General features: G+C 41.9%; 1 protein-coding gene across 1 annotated transcript in view; it reads left to right on the top strand.

Annotated features, from left to right (window-relative positions):
- The first annotated feature begins 1,744 nt into the window (after positions 1 to 1,744).
- Positions 1,745 to 19,422, top strand: part of LOC117826181 (ephrin type-A receptor 4-A-like) — a 31,614-nt gene continuing 13,936 nt past the window's right edge. The window contains 6 exon segments of the mRNA XM_034702071.1: positions 1,745 to 2,089; positions 2,754 to 2,821; positions 6,292 to 6,489; positions 6,789 to 6,899; positions 7,301 to 7,655; positions 18,771 to 18,926. Of these exon segments, the coding sequence (XP_034557962.1) occupies positions 1,780 to 2,089; positions 2,754 to 2,821; positions 6,292 to 6,489; positions 6,789 to 6,899; positions 7,301 to 7,655; positions 18,771 to 18,926 (1,198 nt within the window). The 5' untranslated portion in view covers positions 1,745 to 1,779.

Here is a 19,422-nt window from a genome sequence, read left to right as displayed (position 1 = left end):
CCATCTGGGGCCCAAATGGAACAAAAAGTGTGTGAGTGTGTTCGTGTGTAAATGTGTTTGTGTGTCACAGGGCTGAGGGCCAAACTTAAAGTAGAGAGCTCCGAAACTGGGGGCCCGTTGTGGAAACCCCCTCTAGAGAGCTGGGAATCTCAAGGGAGAGTGGGAAAAACATCCCGATGGTCATCAATCAAAACTTTGGTGACACAAATGACCAGAAACAACGGGACTGTTCTCCATCCGTGTCACTGTCACCTCCGCCCGACAGCCATGTCCCACCCACCTGCGCTGCCACCCTATAGGCCGTACGTCGTACGCCGTCCAATGTGATTGGCCAAACGGTCCCAAGGCGAATCGTGATCCCATCGAGGCTAATTGGGTCTTTGTGATTGCGCAGTCTGTCGTGGCGTTGGGAGAGAATGAAACGTGAAAACGTTATAATGGCGAAAGGGGGGAGAGTGGCAGGTTGAAGCGGGGAGATCGTTTTTTTGGTGACTCAAAGCGCCAGATGCTCTTCCTGGGTCCTTTATGATGCCTTACAGGGGATCGAGATGGTTTCGGCATAGCAACTGCAAAGACACAAAGCGAGATGGAGACGAAACCGGATCACCTCGGCACATACATGCAAATGCAGGAGCACTAACAAATACGGTTCTACATTTGACACAGTGTCCTTGAAAGCGGCCAAACTCTGCTTTTCATTTGTCTTTGTTCGTTGATTTAAATAATTCAGAACTAATCTTTGCATGTGTTCATTAATTTCAAAGCCATAAGGAGCACATTTCCAGTCCACTTTTTTTGTCATTGTTATTGTGGTATAATAAATAGGGGAAAACTCTACATGCAGATGTAAGTATTTACTTCTTCAAGCTGTGCCTCCATTGAGTGTGATTTTTTCACCAGCATCCTGGTGAAAGGAAGAGCGTAGGAGGACGGGTCATGAGCCTGCTCTTTGTTTGCTTCACCACGCTTCTACACGAGGCCATAGTCCTCTGCCTTTTTGTTTAGGTGTCTTACTATTAAGAATTCATCTGCTCCTTTCTCTTTCCTATGTCCACACTTTGTAGATGAAAACCATAAGGAATGCTGTAGCAGATGGTGGTGGAATGATTGAAGCTCATCCCCATCTTATTAGCCTAAAAATATCCAACAAACTGCCATGAAACATCCCTGAGCACTCATAGGCTTTCTCCTCCCTCCACTAACTACCATCAACAGGTGGCGCTGTAGTCACGCTGTTGTGTTGTTGTGCTCGTGTGGACAAAGAGCCCCTGAAAAACCTCAGTAGCTGTGAAGGAACCCGAATAGAAACAGTTTTGGTCTTGATCAGCACATTAATACATACATGATTTTGTATTCATGTCAACTAGCAAAAACGTGATGATGTGACGTTTTTGATCCACGTGCCTGTGAGCACCCCTCAGGGTTATGACAGTTTTTTTCCACTACTGATTTGAAAAGAGCATTAGGCATTACACTTTAATAGTTATGAATGAGAAACAGGTATCATATGTTATTTACCCTGCATATATGATTTAAAAGATGGTTCTAACAAGCCTTACCTGTGGTTGGAAATGACCGAGAGTTTACTTTGGAGAAAAGCTAAATATATAGTTTAAACAGAAGTTTAAAGAGAGGAGACTTAGCCTTTACTATCAGAATCACCCTTCAAACAATTACAGCCTAAAGTTAAAGTAAAAAAAAAAAAATCGCTATCTCCAAATCCCATTTTCAGGTGACTTTCTTCACTTTTTGGTCCATAAAGGTGATAAATTCACGCTTATGTGGACCATACTGCTGTCTGTCATTTCTCTCATGTCGTTTGAATCACCATTAAGGCAAGCATCTGACTGTAAGAGACCGCCCCAGTATCCACTGCTGCATCCAACTCGCTTTCACACTTGGGTTCATTCAACACACACTTTTCCCACCGGGATGGAGCCGCTTCAGCCAGCGCGCGGAGCAATCGCGGAATACACACGCTTTCACACGGCACACATGGCTACGCATACGAGGCGGATATTTTTTACCTTCATCTGGATACTAACGCTAGTTTCAAGTACGAGGACGAGAATTTATCCACCCAACGAAGGTGAGTTTAAGGAGGGGGAATCAAACCGAGCGGATTCGGGTCTTCCGCTTGTCCTGCGCTGCTGGGAGACTCCACAGCGTGCGCTCCGTGCGCGTCCTGTAGTGACGAGAAGGGCAAATATATGCAATACACTTAAAAAGAGACTAAAAGTTAGATTACGGAAAGAGTAAAGCATTTTTTGGGAGGAATTTGACCTTTAACTGCACATTCCATCTTTTCTGTAGCCTACTGTAAGGAAAGTGTGTCTTGGATATTTCCTCATGATTTGACCAATGTAGCTCAAGCTTGAGCAACTTTTAATGCCAAAGACTCGTCTTTTATTCATTAACGAATTAATAATCTGGTGTATGGATTACATAGCTTCTTAATGCATTTATAAGGGTTGATGCCATTAAATCAATACCATAAATCGGAAGTGTAGACTCATTAAATACCATATTGAAAGAATTTTTCTTTACTGAATTAAGTTATACTTTCTACACTTACATTCTGTGTTTGCGAAAGCACAGTTTTGTATGTTTTTTGATGATCTTGCACTGTTTTATGGTGCTTTTTTATGTCACTGCATTAGAATTTATTCAATTATTAATTATTTATTGAACCACTGTGCTGTTTACCCTTAAGCCACCTGCATGTGTGTGTGTTTTGTGCATGTGCATTTCAGTGACCCTGCTGGATACCAGGACAGTGCCAGGAGAGCTGAAATGGGCAGCCAGTCCTTCAGAGGGAGGGGTGAGTGGGAGCTCTTCTTCTTCTTCTTCTTCTTCTTCTTCTTCTTCTTCTTCTTTTCCTACATATTAATTTACAGATACACTGTTTACAAAATGTTCTCTCTTTTTAAAAACACACTCCCTCTAGCTCTCACTCACACAAACAAACACATACTTGCACACACTTGGTCTGGAAACTGTAAAGAATCATCCCACAGATTTTGAAATGTGCTGTTGTTCAGCAAGCCTAAGTGCTAATATGAGCTCGCTGGCGTTGTGTTTGGCACAGCAGAAAGCATAAACCAGCTTGGTGGTGGGTGTCATTTTTTAAGGGATTTTTACTACCATGCAGTTGCCAGAATGTATCCTAGAAATATCTTTTTGATTTTACATCCTCTTATCTTTTGAAAATTTTTGTTTGGTACATTATGATCTGCCATCTTTATGTCTTTTCTCTTCCTCCCTCTCTCTCTGTCTCTCTTTGCTCAGTTTCTCTCTTATTCAGCTCTTTGTTGGTTTAAGAGTTATTGGTGAACTTGACTCGTATTTCTTCTGTCACCATGCTCTCTTTCTCTCACATGCTGCTTGATTGACGGGGTCCTGGTCTGCACGCACTGAGCTTTTGATTACAGGCACCCCCCACCTTCTTGCATCCCATAGCTACACACACACATACTCACAAAACACCATCTCTGTATGGTTGGGGCAAAGCCTTTTTTTCCCTCTGACAGCTGTGATTTCTGCCTGCTGAAAAAGACTCAAAAAAAGACAAGACAAAGAGGCATCATAGCCCCTGACAGCTATCTTTTTTTTTTTTTTACAGCTCCGTTCCTCTGTATACACACACCCTGCGGAGACAGGCACATATAACATACAAACACACATAAGCACGCACAAAGACGTAACCATGTGTTCATGCTCTCGCTCATGCCTGCAAGCTTTTTAATATACAAACTGTACAGTGGAGGAATTGACAGTTGGAGACTTTGGAGATGGACCTATGTTTGATCATTAAGCCAATACAGATGTTAATATTTGAGAATAATAACATTCGTACTGTATTCAATCAGCCAGTGTTCAAACATCAAGCTTGAACATGAAATATGACATTTTTACTTCACATTTTTTGATTGTACATACTCAAAATAGAAGAACATGTTAAAAAGCATGAAATATCTTCAAAAAAATTAAAATATGGAACATTCAGGTGAGATTTATTTGAATTTATTTCTTCCTTTTCAAATATTCTCCTCCACTTTCTTTCTCTACAGCTTCAAACATTTACTCCAGAGAATCAATATATCAATAGATCCTTGATAAGCCATCATCAGTCAATAAGATCAGCCCTGATGACATATTGATTAAGCTCAATTAGACACACACTATACAGATCCAACCCCCCTACCACTCACAATTTCCCTGACTATCCTTCTCTCTTTCTCTCTGTGGACATGGTGCATTTAGCATGTATACAGCTCTCACTACTGCAGATTATTATTCAGGGCCAATAAAAAGCCAATTTGGAGTTGTGAGGCTCAGCGGTCATTTGAAGGGTCACAGTACAAGGCAAACAGTCGGCTCTATTGAGATGGATGATGCAGTGAAGGCTGAGCCGGCTTCACTCGTATGGAAATGTGCCTGTTAACAAACCTTGGAGTCGCAACAAATCTGAACCACTGTACACTACAGGAGTGTGAGTGTGTGGTGTCAAACAACAGCAGCTAATTAGAGGATGTGCTCCACCTGAGATGTATTAGGATTTGATTATCTGTAGTTATGAGAGGATAGTTGTTTTGATGCTGATGGAAAAAAGTTCTCAATAGCGAGTCTGTTTTGGATTCACCAGTCTTGTGTTACAACCTGTATGTGCTAGGGCTGAAGATTAGAGTTTTGATAGATTTGCAGACTGAAAAAGAGTTTTCAGATGTTTGAACCTGGCCATAATGTTCGTGTTGAACTTCAGCTCATTTAGCTCATGGTTAAATTGTGCACACTGTGTACAGGGGCCTTAGTCCTCCAAGCAGACGGCCCTGGGCAACATCATCCCCCACTCTCTCTTCCTATGATGATGTCATAGTTTCCCACGCTATCCACTTTCTTATCCTCTCGATAAAGGCATTAAAAGCTTCACAATAATCTTTAACACATTTTTTTCCTCATCAGATTTGTTTGCAGCTGCCCTCAGTGTTCTGGGTTAAAAGCCTTTGCATGGCAGTGCATTCAAGTACTCATCAGAAACTCTGGAACCAAAAATTCTGAGTCAGCAACCTTTTAAAAACAACATTGCTTCAAATACAGCATCTATTTTAATGACATATAATAATAATAATAATAATAATACAAATAATAAAACTTACTTACTTACTTACTTATATAGCACTTTTCAATACAAGGCAAGGCAAGGCAAGTTTATTTATAAAGCACCATTCATACAAAGAGCAATTCAAAGTGCTTTACAGAGTTTAAAACAAAAACCAGAACAGTAACAATCAACAAAAACATACAGCAAACACTTCAAACATTAAAATTTTATATGAGGCCAGTTATGTTTGATCTCTCTCTCTCTCTCTGTACTTATGTAACTTAATGTAAATATTAAACAGTGTTATTTATTTAAATTAGGAGGGATTATTATAAATAACCAGCCCCCCTTCACTGCTCTGAAGTCCATAACTTGCAGAGTCTTACTGTCCCGTCGGACACAGAATCCCAACTGATCTTGTTTTAACCGAAATGAACCCCCAAATTATTCGATTAATCTCAGAACTTCTTCTCAAGGATTAAGACTAGTAACAAAGTGCTTCACAGTGGGCAATAAAAACAAGAAGAAGTGCAAAGCAAAATGAAGCGTTTAGAAATAAAATGAATTAAAAGATTGAAAACATACAAACTTATAAAACAGACCCTTAAAATCAGAGCTAAAATTAAATAATATCACACCATAAAAACTTTCCTGTAAAAATTTGTCTTGAGTAATGACACTCGGGACTGCCTCTGCAAGTCTGATCTCCTCTGGCAGGCTGTTCCAGAGTGTTGGAGCCCTGACTTTGGTTTTCAGTCGGGTCCTAGGAACAGCTAACAGAGCACTGCCAGAGGATCTCAGACTGCGACTAGGTTTGTAGGGGGATAAAAGCTCAGAGATATGTAGAGGGGCAAGTCCACGTTGTGCTTTAAAAGTCAGTAAAATAATCTTAAAATCAATCCTAAAATCAACTATCTATAACTCTATAGAGAGCACAGTTTACCAAGTCAAATTGTGTGTTCAAGCATACCTGACCAATAAAGCTGATTCTGATTCTGATTCTGATATAACTATCTACAAGTTGATTGCCCCACTCTACTCATGAACTGAAACAAGAAGCTGCTAAAATGTTAAAGAAAAATCTCATCATAACATTTATGGAGCATGTTTTGGAGTGAGTTGTAATGTAAGGGCACACTGTTAGAAAGGAGTTGATGTATGTGTAATTAAGTGTATGTTTGTTGTTGCAGTGGGAAGAGGTGAGCATAATGGACGAGAAGAACATCCCCATCAGGACTTACCAGGTGTGCAATGTTTTGGAGCCCAATCAGAACAACTGGTTGAGGACGGACTGGATCCCCCGATCCGGTGCTCAGAGGGTCTATGTTGAAGTCAAGTTCACCCTGAGAGACTGTAACAGCCTGCCAGGTGTCACCGGCACTTGCAAGGTACTAAAAAAAGCATGCTTCTAATATCCTGACAGTGCTTCTTGGTTATGGTATAGGTGGAGTGTTGTTGAAAGTTTCAGCAAAAATGTAAAAAGTCTCGACTCGTGAGCGTGCTAACTTTTAAGCTAATTAGTTAAAGGGCAGATTGATGTTAATGGTGCTTTATTATATATTACAGCTGCTGGTTATTCAAGCACAAACCCCCCTTGACTCATTATCATATTAAGAGAAAAGATGAGCACTGATGATGATAAATAGACGCCTCAGTCTGACTTTTTTCTGTCCCTCTTGTCTTGAAGGAGACGTTCAATCTGTACTACCACGAGTCAAACGAAGACAGAGAGAGCTACATCAAAGAGAGCAGCTTCATTAAAGTGGACACTGTGGCAGCAGACGAGAGCTTCACCCAGGTAACACTGAACGACTGAGTCAGGCTTTGACTTCTTTATCCTCCCTCCTCCGCTCTCTTGAATTTGCTCTTATCTTGAAAATAAAACCTCCGTGGGATTTGGCTGTGATTTTTTAATTTGTTTTACAAGCACTTTTATTTTGGATGTCCATTTTGCCATCCCAGGAACATTGCCAAGTTGTTGTTTTTTTGCTTTGTCTGTACTTTAAATACTTCTGATTTAAACACTGTCTGCATTACAGTTTACTTTACCTTCGAAATCAATGGAAGTCAATGTGGAAGAGAGCCAAATTCTGCAGTTCAATAGAAACTCCCACTTAAGTTTAAAGAAATAAATTGACTAAATCATGTCTGACTGAGTTTTCTACACTTTCCATTCATATTATTCCATTCTCTTACCAGGTGGACGTTGGTGACCGTATCATGAAACTGAACACGGAGGTGCGGGATGTAAAAGTCGTAACCCGTAAAGGTTTCTACCTGGCCTTTCAGGATGTTGGCGCCTGCATTGCTTTGGTTTCCGTCAGAGTTTTTTACAAAACCTGCCCACTCACTATCAGGAATTTGGCAACCTTTCCTGACACAGTCACTGGAGCTGACACGTCCTCCTTGGTTGAGGTCAGGGGGTCATGTGTCAATCAATCAGAAGAGAGAGAGGAGCCTAAAATGTACTGTGGTGCTGATGGAGAGTGGCTGGTTCCTATTGGTGGATGTTACTGCAACCCAGGATATCAGGAGAAGGGAGGCGCATGTAAAGGTTGGTTGACGTTTATTTTTGTCTTGGTTCTATGTGGTTTTGCACTCCTCCTCACAACCTTTCCTCTCCCCTTATGGTGCAACGTCTGAGTCTTATGTTGCTACGAGTAACAATCAAAGTACTGGAGTAAACAAGCTGTTCACTAATGATGGAAGACAATGACAGAGATATTTTATTTGACGTTTAGGGTTGGTGTACTCCCAAAGAGAATAGTCATATGATTGACAACAGGCTAGTGGCAGAGTTTTACGTGAAAATGTTCCACATCACAAAGGAAATCAATCCAGTTGGATGTTTTTTTGCGTTTTGAAGAATTACAGTGACTTTTAAACGACATTCCCTCTTAGTTAGGACATCAGTTGCTTGTATGAGACATTGCACAGTGGTAATCTGCGTTTGGATTTACAATTTTGAAAAGATTTTTGAAAATAATGATACCTCTTGGCTTGGTGAGCACCCCATGTAAAGAGGCTACAGCCCTTGTTGCAGCAGAATCCCAGCCTCAACATTTTGCTGCAGGTCTTACCCAGTGGCGGAGCCAGGGGGTGGCCAGGGGTGACCATGGCCACCTCTGAAAACTGATTGGCCACCCAAGTGGCCAACCTGAAATTCTTAAACATGATTGGCTATTTGCCATGTCAGAGGCATAACTTGTATTGAAATCAGCTATTGTGTTGTTGTGTTTCAGCAAGCTGCAGAGACAGTAGTTTCTGTGGATTTGAATATTGTTTTTGTTGATGCTTTGACTTTGGACAGTCATCTTCATTTTGAGTCCTTAGAGAGTTCAGTTCAGCAGATTTAAATGTTGACACTATGTCGAGTTACATTGTTTATGTTAACGTTAGAAATCTACAAAAATGTAACATTTGTTAAATTATTTTATAAAAAGAAGTTAAAGTAGATGTGATTATTGGAGGTAACCCTACTAGGTTTGGGGTAAGCCCCTAATGTTATCCACGCCTGGCCACCCCTTAACAGTAAGTGCCCCAGTTTGGCCACCCAGGTGAAAACTGTCTGCCTCCGCCACTGGTCTTACCCCGCTATGTGCGCCCCTCTCCCTCTCTCTCTCTTCAGCTGTCTTATAAGATAAAGGCAAAAATGTTCAAAAAATAACCGAAAGCAAAGAAAAAGAAACAATGATACCACTCTCTAAACTGTCAAGTTAGTCTGGAAACTGATGAAGAGCTAGCTTGTCCATGTCTAATGGGATCACCTCCCAGCACTGGGACACAAAACTCAGGTGCCCAGTTTTCTCAGGTTACCAAGAAGAATCAAGTAAATAACTGCACTGAGATAGTACACAAGTATAAGAATACAATGTAACAGATTTTTGTAATATCTTTTTAAATAAAGTTAAGTTGCTGTAAATTTTGATACATTTATTGATAGTTACTGGGGTGTATTCTACGATTATTTCTAAAGCTTCCCCCTCCTTTCAAACAAACAAAGACTGGGGGAGAAGGGTATTGAATATAACCAATCTTTAAGTATGGTCTTCCTACAAAATATATTGGGATTTGAATAGCTACAGATATTTATTCCTGATAAGTGCAGTTTGTACTTTTTATTATTTGGATCTCTGAGTCTGTTTGTGCTTGGTCACTGCAGCAGCACTGTTAGGAGAAGTAGAGACAACAGTGTTAACACAACACTTCATCGTGTGCACTGTACTGTAGGTGTAGACCCTGAAGGCAAACACTTTGAAGGACTTTCCAGCTTCTGTGAGGAATAGCTATAGATAACTGTCTGTTACCATATCATGTTGTATAGCATCAATATCCCTAATGTTATCAGTTTGATCAGCATATTTTGAAAAATCCTGGATGCGCATAGTTTTTTAAATACTGCACTATTACTGAGGTCTTAGTGTGAGGTGTGCTGACACAAAAAAACAGCCATCTGGACAAGAAAATTTTCTTTTTTATCACTTACAAATGTGATATGAACTTTAGGGTAGCAAATATTCAAGCTGTTCACACCTCACACCAACATGCATGTGGCGCTGATGACGTGTAATGTTTGAAAGTGACTGTTGTGATAGTGAGGACTTCTAAATCTGCATGTTTGTGTGAGAAAGTGGGGTGAACAGGGGACAACAGACTCGGTGGAGACACTTTTACAACATGGCTTCACTCCCCCTATTCAGTCCTATACAGAACAGACACACAACATGTTCGTGTGCGCACATGCACACACCCAGATGGACCAATAGAGAAAAAGGAGAGCTGCTCACTGATCTGCTCCCTCAGTTTTATTTATGAAGCCTGTCCCAGCAGGCTAATTGTATAACAAACAGACCCATAATTCAAAGAGAAAAAAGAAATGCTGAGAAAGAGAAAGACGGGGAGATGAGCATAAAGTCAGGATGCAGTGGATGCCAGTTGGCGAGAAAGAGGGAAATAAACTTGACTTTTTCCTTCTTTTCAATAAGAAGCCAAAATTGTCCGTGTGACAAACGTTCTCTGAAACATTCACCCCATTTGGCTCGTTTGTTCTCTGTGAAAAGGAGGAGGAGAATGGCGGGGTGGTCCCTGAGGCCTGAAAGATGTTCCTCCTCAGCTAGATTTAAGAGAGACCCTTGACTCCGTTGAACCTCTAGCAGATGTGAAGTGCCATCTATCTATCTACTGCTCACTTCTGCATCTCCTGTGCTCTCGCTAGCTGTCAGTGTTGTTGGCCGGGTTCAGCTGCCTCAGTGGAAATCCATCAAAGTCTGGATGAATACCGAATGCAGCTCAGTGAAAAAATCTCTGACCCTGCAGTATTGGATAGAGACCTTAACGCTTCTCCCATTTTAAGTTTGGGATTCGCAGAGAAAGAGGGGTGATGGGGAAGGCAGATAGATGTGAGAGTAGATTTAGATCATCTGTCTCTACTGCCGTCACTGATGTCAAAAGGTTTCTGGATCTTCCAGACTCTCAGTCAGTATAACTCACTCAGTCAGACACAAGAGGATTGACAGAAACTGAGTGTATGTATCTGAGACAGAAACACCAGGGATTACTGCTGGGTTCATATAGAATAATGCAGAAAGGCAAAAACTTTTTGTACACTAAATAGCTTGAAGGGACAGCTGAACAATTTGAGATGTACAATTTTTGCTTTGTCTCTAAAAGTAAGATTGAGAGGTTGGAGGTTCATTTAAACTTTGGGGTCTGTATATGGAACAAACCACATAAAAATATTTTTATTTTCCCTGTTAGTTCTAGATTATTTTGTCATAGTTATTCTTTCTGAGGGAGCTGGCAGCCAAATTTTTTAAAGTAGCTGAATACACAGTCCTAGCTGTTTTCCCAGTTTCTAGCAACTACATGCAGCTTTTTTGACTCATTACGACCGATTAAGTTAATTTTGGCTTGTTAATATCTGGGCTTGTCAGGTCAATGTGGCTTATATGATGTGTAGTGAGATATTTTGACTGGTATTGAGTCTAAGATTTAAGATTTTGCAGTGTAATTACCAGATGTATCAAAATAACTCCAATGAGCTGTGTTCCCCCTTTAAATGTACTAACTATGCTAAGCTTAACTAAAGGTGTCCTGGCTTCATGACTCCTGTTCAATTCTTTAAGAATGGTGGTAATGTGTGAGCCCCATGGTTTAATACAATTAAAAGAAAGAAGCCGCAAGAAAAAAGAAGATAACCTGACAGAGTGATGAAGACCACGTCACCAGATTAAGACCTCAAAGTGAAATTGTTGAGGGATTGAGTGAATGTGAACTTATCTTCTTTTTCTTGCAACAGTCAAAGTCTCTGCTAAAATAAGGGTGCAACTTTTTTCCAGAACGTCTAAGTCTTCTTTTGAATTTGAAACACGTGAAATAGAACTCAAATACTGTTTAATAAGTCCAGACCTTCTTTGTGAGAAACCAGGAAACTATAACAGGAGCACTAAGAGTTACATCAGCCTGGCTGGCTGGTGTGTCCTGCAATGTTGTTTTTTTATTATTATGTTTTTCTCTATTGAAAATACCTTTCATATTTTCTATTATACGTAAAAGTCTATTTTTTTAACTTCACTCTACAGCAAATAAGTGCAATCATTGTTATCCTAAGAGTCCTTCTGTTTAAATATTTTCACTGTCAGCTGAACTCTTTAGCTTTTCAAATAGACTTGAGCTTTCCCCAAACTCCTGCTGAATTGAACTTAAACAAGAGTAGACTTTCTAGAGTGGTGAAATGTGAAAAGTTCATTTTCAGTCTCGACACAGAGTAATGAGGATGGAGAGGATGAGAGGAGAAGCTCTGAAGAGGAAGAAGGGATTAGAGGTTGAATGGGGCGAGAGGGGGATTGAAAGAAGGCCACTGACAGCAGAAGGCATCAATGCAAAAGCTGCCCCTCCCCCGCTGGGGGTCCATCATCGGGTGCAAAGGGGACGAGTGGGGAGAAACAAGAGAGAGGGAACTCCCCCTCTTTTATCAAACCTGTGGTTAAGACCGAGGTCATGACTGAGCCCGATGAAGACGTCAAAAAGTCTGACTGACAGCTACACAACGCACACACACACACACGCACAAGGAGAGTTTAGCTGCAGAGTGCAGGGTCATGACCGAGGTAGATGAAGATGTCAAAAGTTTGACAGCTGCGATACGTCTGGGAGGATCGGAAACGAGGGAGGAGAGACAAGAGGCAGAAAAGAGGAGAAACAACAGAGAGAATTTGAAATGAAAATGGACAGAGAGGCGGAATGAAAGAGGAGCCTCCTGCTTTTTGTTTCACTCTTTCTCTCCTTCTCTGCACTGGCCCCCCTCTTCTTCTGCCGTCTGATTCTGCTCAATACTGCTCACTGCCTGGGAGGGTTGGAATGTTTCTCTATGTGTGTGTGCATGTGTGTTTGTGTTTGCATGTGTGTGTGTACGTGTGTGTGTGTGTGTGTGTGTGTGTGTGTGTGTGTGTGTGTGTGTGTTTACGTGTGTGTGTACGTGTGTGTGTGTGTGTGCTTCTGTGTTCCCTGCGTCCAGAGAGATTTCATGCTTGTGCATCCTTCCAACGCACCTGCAGTGTCGTCGACAGCAGAAAGCATTTGGACGAAGAGTGATGATAAAAGAGAGAAAAGCTGAAAGAGGGATGACAGAAAGCAGTAAGCGGATGATAGAAAGAGAGCCTAATCGCTGTATTCAGCCCCTCTAATTATTGCATTGCGTTTCTGGACTCTGGACATGTTGGATCGCTGATTTATAATGTGTGTGTACGTGTGCGTACGTGTGTGTATGTGTGCGTACGTGTGTATACGTGAATGTACTGTATCTCTGATTTTCTGCCTAACAAAGCCCTCCCTCCCATGTACTCACATTTTGGAGGACTGCCCAGGAAAGGAATGCCTGCAGAAAAGTGTGTTGGGGCAAACAGGGAGGGAGGAGTGTGTGCGCCTGTGTTTTTATGTGTGTATGTGCATGTGCACGTATGGCAGGTGACAAAGCAACGCAAAGGAATGGCACAGCCTGAAGCGAGCCAATCCCAGGTGGGGGGAACGGTTTGCATTCCTCCATCACAATCAAAGACTGTGTGTGTGTAAGTGTGTGTGTGTGTGTGTGTGTGTGTGTGTGTGTGTGTGTGTGTGCTATTGTCTCCTTCTCCCAGGTTGTTCTTAACGTAGAGGAGGTTTGCCAGCTCCACCAGCCCATCTGTAGCTCTCTGGCATCAGAACAACTCTGTCTTGCTCTCATTATCCCTCCTTTCTCTTCTCCAACTCCTCTCCCTGATCCCTGGTCAGAATCAGGGGTGGTGGTGCTGGTGGTGTTGAGTGGGGGTCTGCTGCTGCTGCTGCTGCTGCTGCTGCTGCTGCTGCCACTGGTGGCAGGGGGTGATCTGTGTGTGATGGGGAGGAGGGTTATTGTTGTAGAGGCCCCTTTCACATGCTAATGTTAGCACTATTGGCTTTCGGCAATCAAACACACACACACACACACACACACACACACACACACACACACACACACACACACACACACACACACACACACACACACATAAATCCACACACGTTTCTCGTCAAACCACCAGTTTTTGTGAGGATTTAAATTTAGACAAACTTAAAGCTGTGGCTTCCACTGAGCACATTCCTCAGGTTTTAAATGCAGAGGGATGTGAGAGGCTAGTGCTTAAGTAATAGCAAGTAGAGATGCTCTTAAACCATTTTCTGTTACAACACCAAGACTTGAATTTGGGATTTTTTTACTTGGCCCTTGTAAAAAAAAAAAAAAAAGATTAAAAAAAAATTGTATATGCTTTATTTTCTAGCATTTATATTAAGACCACAGTGCCAGATTATCTAAATTAATTTTTGGGATGGATTCTATAGTATCAGTATCGGCCTCTGATACCAATACTGTCAATAGTGATGCTGATAGCAATTCCAAAACTGATACCAGTCATGGTATTGGTTGACCTCTTTATGCCAAGCTCTGTTGGAATGTGAGTTTGATATTTTGGTGGGTGGGCTCTACTCTCAGTAAAGACATACAGTAGAGAGAAGATAAGACTCCAATCTTATCTCCACCATCTCTGTGGGTTTTAATTAACAGGGCATGACCCCTGTGATTAATAGTGTCCCGCCTCCATGTGTGACAGTCTATCAATCCGTCCATCCATCCGTCAATCTGTCCTGTCCTCCCCTCCATCCATCACACAGACAGGTGTCAGACTGAAACGGTCAGGGGTACTTCCTCCGATCTACACCCCTCTGCTGGGAAGGAACAAGGGATGATGACAGATAACATGGGGGTCAAGGAGAACCACACATACAGACACACATGCATACAGTGCGCCGACAAGGCTCTTAGTTGGATTTTCAGGGAGCTGCATTTGCATTTTAGGTAGCAGAAGAATGCATATGCAAATGCCGACAATGCTGATAGTAATCAAAGGGCACCTTCCCCTACGGCTTCTTTCTCTCCTCCTCACTCGCTTTTTTTCTCTCTCTTCACCTCTGTATCTATCGCTCTCTGTGAGTCGTCTTTCTCTTGCTGTCTCCGCGAGGCAACCTTCGTCATCCCTTCCACTCTGTCATTTTCTCTTGTGTAAATCAGAATAACTACCTGATTACAAGCTACACATGCTCTATCAAACATGATAAACACACGCATGCTAACAGATTCTGCGACATGCTAATGGAGTTAAAGTTATCAGTGTGTTTGTTTCCTTATCAGCAAGTTTACTGGTGGAGCTCAGTCTCAGCACCGCGCTCGGCAGCGTAGGGTTAATGCCGGGTTAATGACACCCTCATGAGCTCTTATTCCAGGTCAGCAGCACTCACCCCCCCTGTTGAAACCAGTGCTAAAAAAGACACAAAAGGCTACAGACAACAGAGAGAATAGAGACATGAGAGGGCGCTGAAGGAAGTTTATGGCTCCTTTCTTTCCCTTCCTCCTTCATTTTGTCTGCTGTGTTGGAGACAAGGATAGAGGATTGGGTGGGAAAGAGACAAAGGCAGTGTGCTAACCCCCCTGGCACAGTCTTGTGAAGGCCTGTAATCAAGCCTTAAGTCCTTAGCGGGTCAAATACTTCACTCTGTGTTTCTCTGGTTGGTTCCCTCTTTTTCCCATGCATGTACGGACCTTCACTGATGATTAACAACAAAGAAATGGGACTGATCATGCTTTATTTCATCCTGCATCAGCTAACACATTGTTATAAGTCATTCAGCAGATGAAAGCCCAGCTTGTCAGCTGTAAATGTGTATATGATTTCACAGGTTTTCAAGCCTTATCAGCTGTGAATGTTTTCATGAATTTATCGTTTTTGACAGGATGGTTTTCCGCCTCGTGTTTGTGTGCGGTCTCATTTGAATTGGTGTCGATATCGTGCCATAAACTCTCCTCACCGGCTTCAAAAGCTTTTCTGAGGCTTGACACTCAGAGAGGAGAGGGATATACAGAGATACACCAAGAGTGAGAGAGTTATCAGAGACACAAAAGCCAAGATAAGTAGAGGTCGAGGAGGAAGTGCGCAGGGAGCGAATAAGGGAGGTTGTGAAGGAGGAAAAAGATGTGAAAGGGAGGGCAAATGAGTGTGTGAAAGAGCAGATCTACGGAGGCTCACACAGATGGGGCAGGATGGTCGGTGTGAGGAGATTACAGAGGAGACTTCCTCCCTCTCATCCACTGATGAGAGTGTCATAAAGCACCCTGACAAACACACACAGGCACACACACGCACACACATCATTCCCACATTCCTATCCACTCCCACTGGGATGTCTTCATCTCCCTTGGAAATCTGAACAAGGAGAGAAGCTGGAATGATGGTGGGATGGAGGAAGGAGAATGAATGGGGTGTGATGATGAAAAAGTAGGTGTTGAAAAAATGATTGCAGCAGAAACAAATGAAGGATTCCCCTCAGAAATTCAAGAGAGAAAAAAATGTCTCTAAGCAGCCCTGCGCTGCCACTGCTGGTGCTTCACTAGTGGATGTCAAGCAGTATAATTATGCTCTCATTTATTGTATTGTTCCTCTGTCAATGCATGGTATACAGGGAGAAGATTTCTCTCCCTTCCCTTACCCTCTCTTTTTCTCTGTCTCTCCTCTTTCATATATTTAAATGTCAATTATATTTGTGTGGGCTGCAGCACTGAGGAGTTTTGATGTATTCAGTTCCACTGTTACTGGTGTGTGTGTGTGTGTGTGTGTGTGTGTGTGTGTGTGTGTGTGTGTGTGTGTGTGTGTGTGTGTGTGTGTGTGTGTGTGTGTGTGTGTGTGTGTGAGTGAGTGGGAGCTGATCAGTAAGTGTTCTTTTTGGTGTTTTTCTTTCTTTACTCATCAAAATCCAAGATAAAAGAAGTCATAGGGCTCCTCCTCTTCACGCTATATCCATTTCTCCCCTTGGATTTTTCTTTACTGTTGTTTATCTGCTGATCGAAACGCAGCCTGTGTGTTGATTAACTCGTCTTCCAGGATGTCTAAGCTGTCAGTGTGAAAAAACAAAGACTTCATCAAGAGGTCATAGGTCACCTGAGTTCAAGTCAATCCTGACTGGAACACCAGGCAGGACTTAAATTCCTATAAACTTAGTACTACTACCCGGCTGTCATACTAATCACCCTGCCGTGATGAATACTTGATGCTGATTGGTCAAAACCCTCTAACAATGGTTCTTACATCTGAATAGCAAGAGCAATGCTGGATGACAACCTGATCACACACATATCATATCAAATCAATCCGCTATATATATTTAATTTTATTTTGACTCTTAATTAATTTGGAGAGCACAAAACTTTAGATTTGTGGTTTTTGGCTCACATCACTAGTAGAGAAAAGAAGATGAGAGGAAGGAAACCGCACAGAAACTAGTGATAGATGTTAAATCACACAAGTAGCTGAGTCAAAGAGATGTCTACCAATAGAAGAAAGAAACCACAAACTGCAACATGGAATGAGCTTTGGCTTAGTGACAGAACTGGATGAGTGAAAAGAAAAGTGCTACTTGAAAAGTTACAGGAAAAGAGACATTATACAACTATAGTTTTCACTTTACCATGAATGTAAATGTGATAATAAATCAGTTTTTTTTTACAGTGAAGCAAGCTAGTGTTAAGACTTTAATGTGAATCAAAAATACCTGCTTAAATGAATCATTTTAAGTCAATTCAATAATCTTTGAATCAATATTTAGTGTCAGCTTGATTGTTTCTTTAGTTGGTAGCAGAATAATCAGCTGGATAATCATGGAGGGGTCTTATCCTGACAGGATTCTATTTCAGACAACCACCTGCTCACTATACATTGTCCTTTTTTAATAACACAGATACATAAATGTTTCATATGAACCCAAAAGGTTTAGAGCTCTCCTGCTCACTGACTGCTGTTTAGGTCATAAATGTCAGCACCGATGGAAGCTGTTTTTTGGCTTCACATCTCACAGTGGGTGGAAATAAAGGCAGGATGTCCAACAAAAATAAACAGTCCACCACGCACCTGTGTATAGAATCAACCCCTTTGTAGATGTCAGGAAAGGTATTAGAAGTTCATCTTGTTCACGGGACTTAAGGGTATATGTTTCCATGTATACATAATTGTTTGCATGAAGAACAAGTAAGCCAGAGGCTAAAAACATTACAGCGCTGTTAGTGGGCAAAAAATCCAAAAGTGTGTCTTTAAACCAAGTGGCAACCTCGACCCAGGAAGTGCCATAAAAAAAGCAGCTTTGACAGCAGGATTAAACATGTTTACAGCCTAGTTCAAAAATAGTTTTAGTCTCAACAACGTACCTCTTTATTTGTACACTGTATGAGGGTGCATCTTTCTCAAGCGGCAACCTCCGGGCTAAAAATATGAGTCCAATGTGGAAGTGCTAAAAACTGCAGTTCATTGAGGATCCGCTTAAGGCTGGCTCCGGAAGTACCGGAAACCACATACACACCAATTTAAAAAAGCTGATCTTTACAGCAGAAATAAACATGTTCACAGCCTGGACTCACAACAAAAGACAAGTGTAGTCTGGATAGCTCATTTCTCGATGGGCACACACTGTAGGGGGGGTGAATTTTTTCTAACACGGCAATTTCGAAGATATTGAGATTAAAAGTCTTCCAATGAGAGGCACAGCTGACTTGATTAACAGGCGGGAACACTGTAGCTGTTAGCTAGGAGGCTCAAAGCCCGCCTCTTTACATCACAATCACTTGACAGCAGCAATATGGCTGCCGCCGATGATTGGCCTCAAACAGCTCTTCAGAAACAGATGGGTGACGTCATGGATACTACGTCCATATTTTATACAGTCTATGATCTGTCTTGATGATATTGAGGCTGAAAGTTGTGTGTAAGTTTGCATAAACAGGCATCCAGCTGGTTTGACCGACCAGTGGGTGTATTGTAGCTGTTTGCCAGGAGGCAAAGGGCCTGCCTCAGCTCCACCTCTGTGCTTGTGTTTATACTGATTGAGAATTAGGCTTAGTTAGCATTTTCAATATGGCACCCGCCATTGAAGGGCTTCGTAAACCCTATTTAATAACCAATGGGTGATGTCATTGAGACTATGTCCATGTTTTGTTCAGTCTATGCTTGTGTCACTTAATTAAAGATGCTTTACTGATGTTTTCTGATGCAGGTGAAAGTGATCAAAAGCAGAGTCTTAAAGTCTTGTCTTTCTTGTTGTCTCTGTTTGTCTGCAGCCTGCTCTGCTGGGTTTTACAAAGCTAAGTCTTCAGATGCGGGGTGCTCAAAGTGTCCGCCGCACAGCCACTCGCTCAGAGATGGTGCGACTGTCTGTGACTGCCACTCTGGATTTTACCGGGCTGACAGTGACCCTCCCTCCATGGCCTGTACACGTAAGTATACACAAAAACACACACACAAAGAAACACACGTACGTAAGCAGGACAATAGATAAGCAAAAAGACAGACAAAATGTGAGTGCAATGCCTGCAAATAAAAGCAAAAAGCACACTCATTGTTTTCCAAACCTCTCTATCTCTACCAAACAGAGGGAGACACAAACTTGTCTGAATGCCACCCCTGTTTCATGATCCCATTACTTATGACTAAGCCACCATCTACATCCTGTCTGCCAGAGATAACTAAAGACATTGAGAAGTGAATAAATGTGCTCGCTCTTTCTCTCTCTCTCTCTATCTGTCTCTCTCTCTGAGTAGGTCCTGTGTGACAGACTTGGAGACCTCGATCTGTGTGTCATAAACTTAATTATGCCTATATACAGCACATGGTTTCCTTGGCCTGGGAAAAAATGAAAACATACACATGAACACACACACACACACACACACACACACACACACACACACACACACACAAACACACACAAAA

Source organism: Notolabrus celidotus, chromosome 15 (genome assembly GCF_009762535.1).
Source record: "Notolabrus celidotus isolate fNotCel1 chromosome 15, fNotCel1.pri, whole genome shotgun sequence".
Taxonomy (NCBI): Eukaryota; Metazoa; Chordata; class Actinopteri; order Labriformes; family Labridae; genus Notolabrus; species Notolabrus celidotus.
This window is presented reverse-complemented; position numbering and strand designations above follow the sequence as displayed.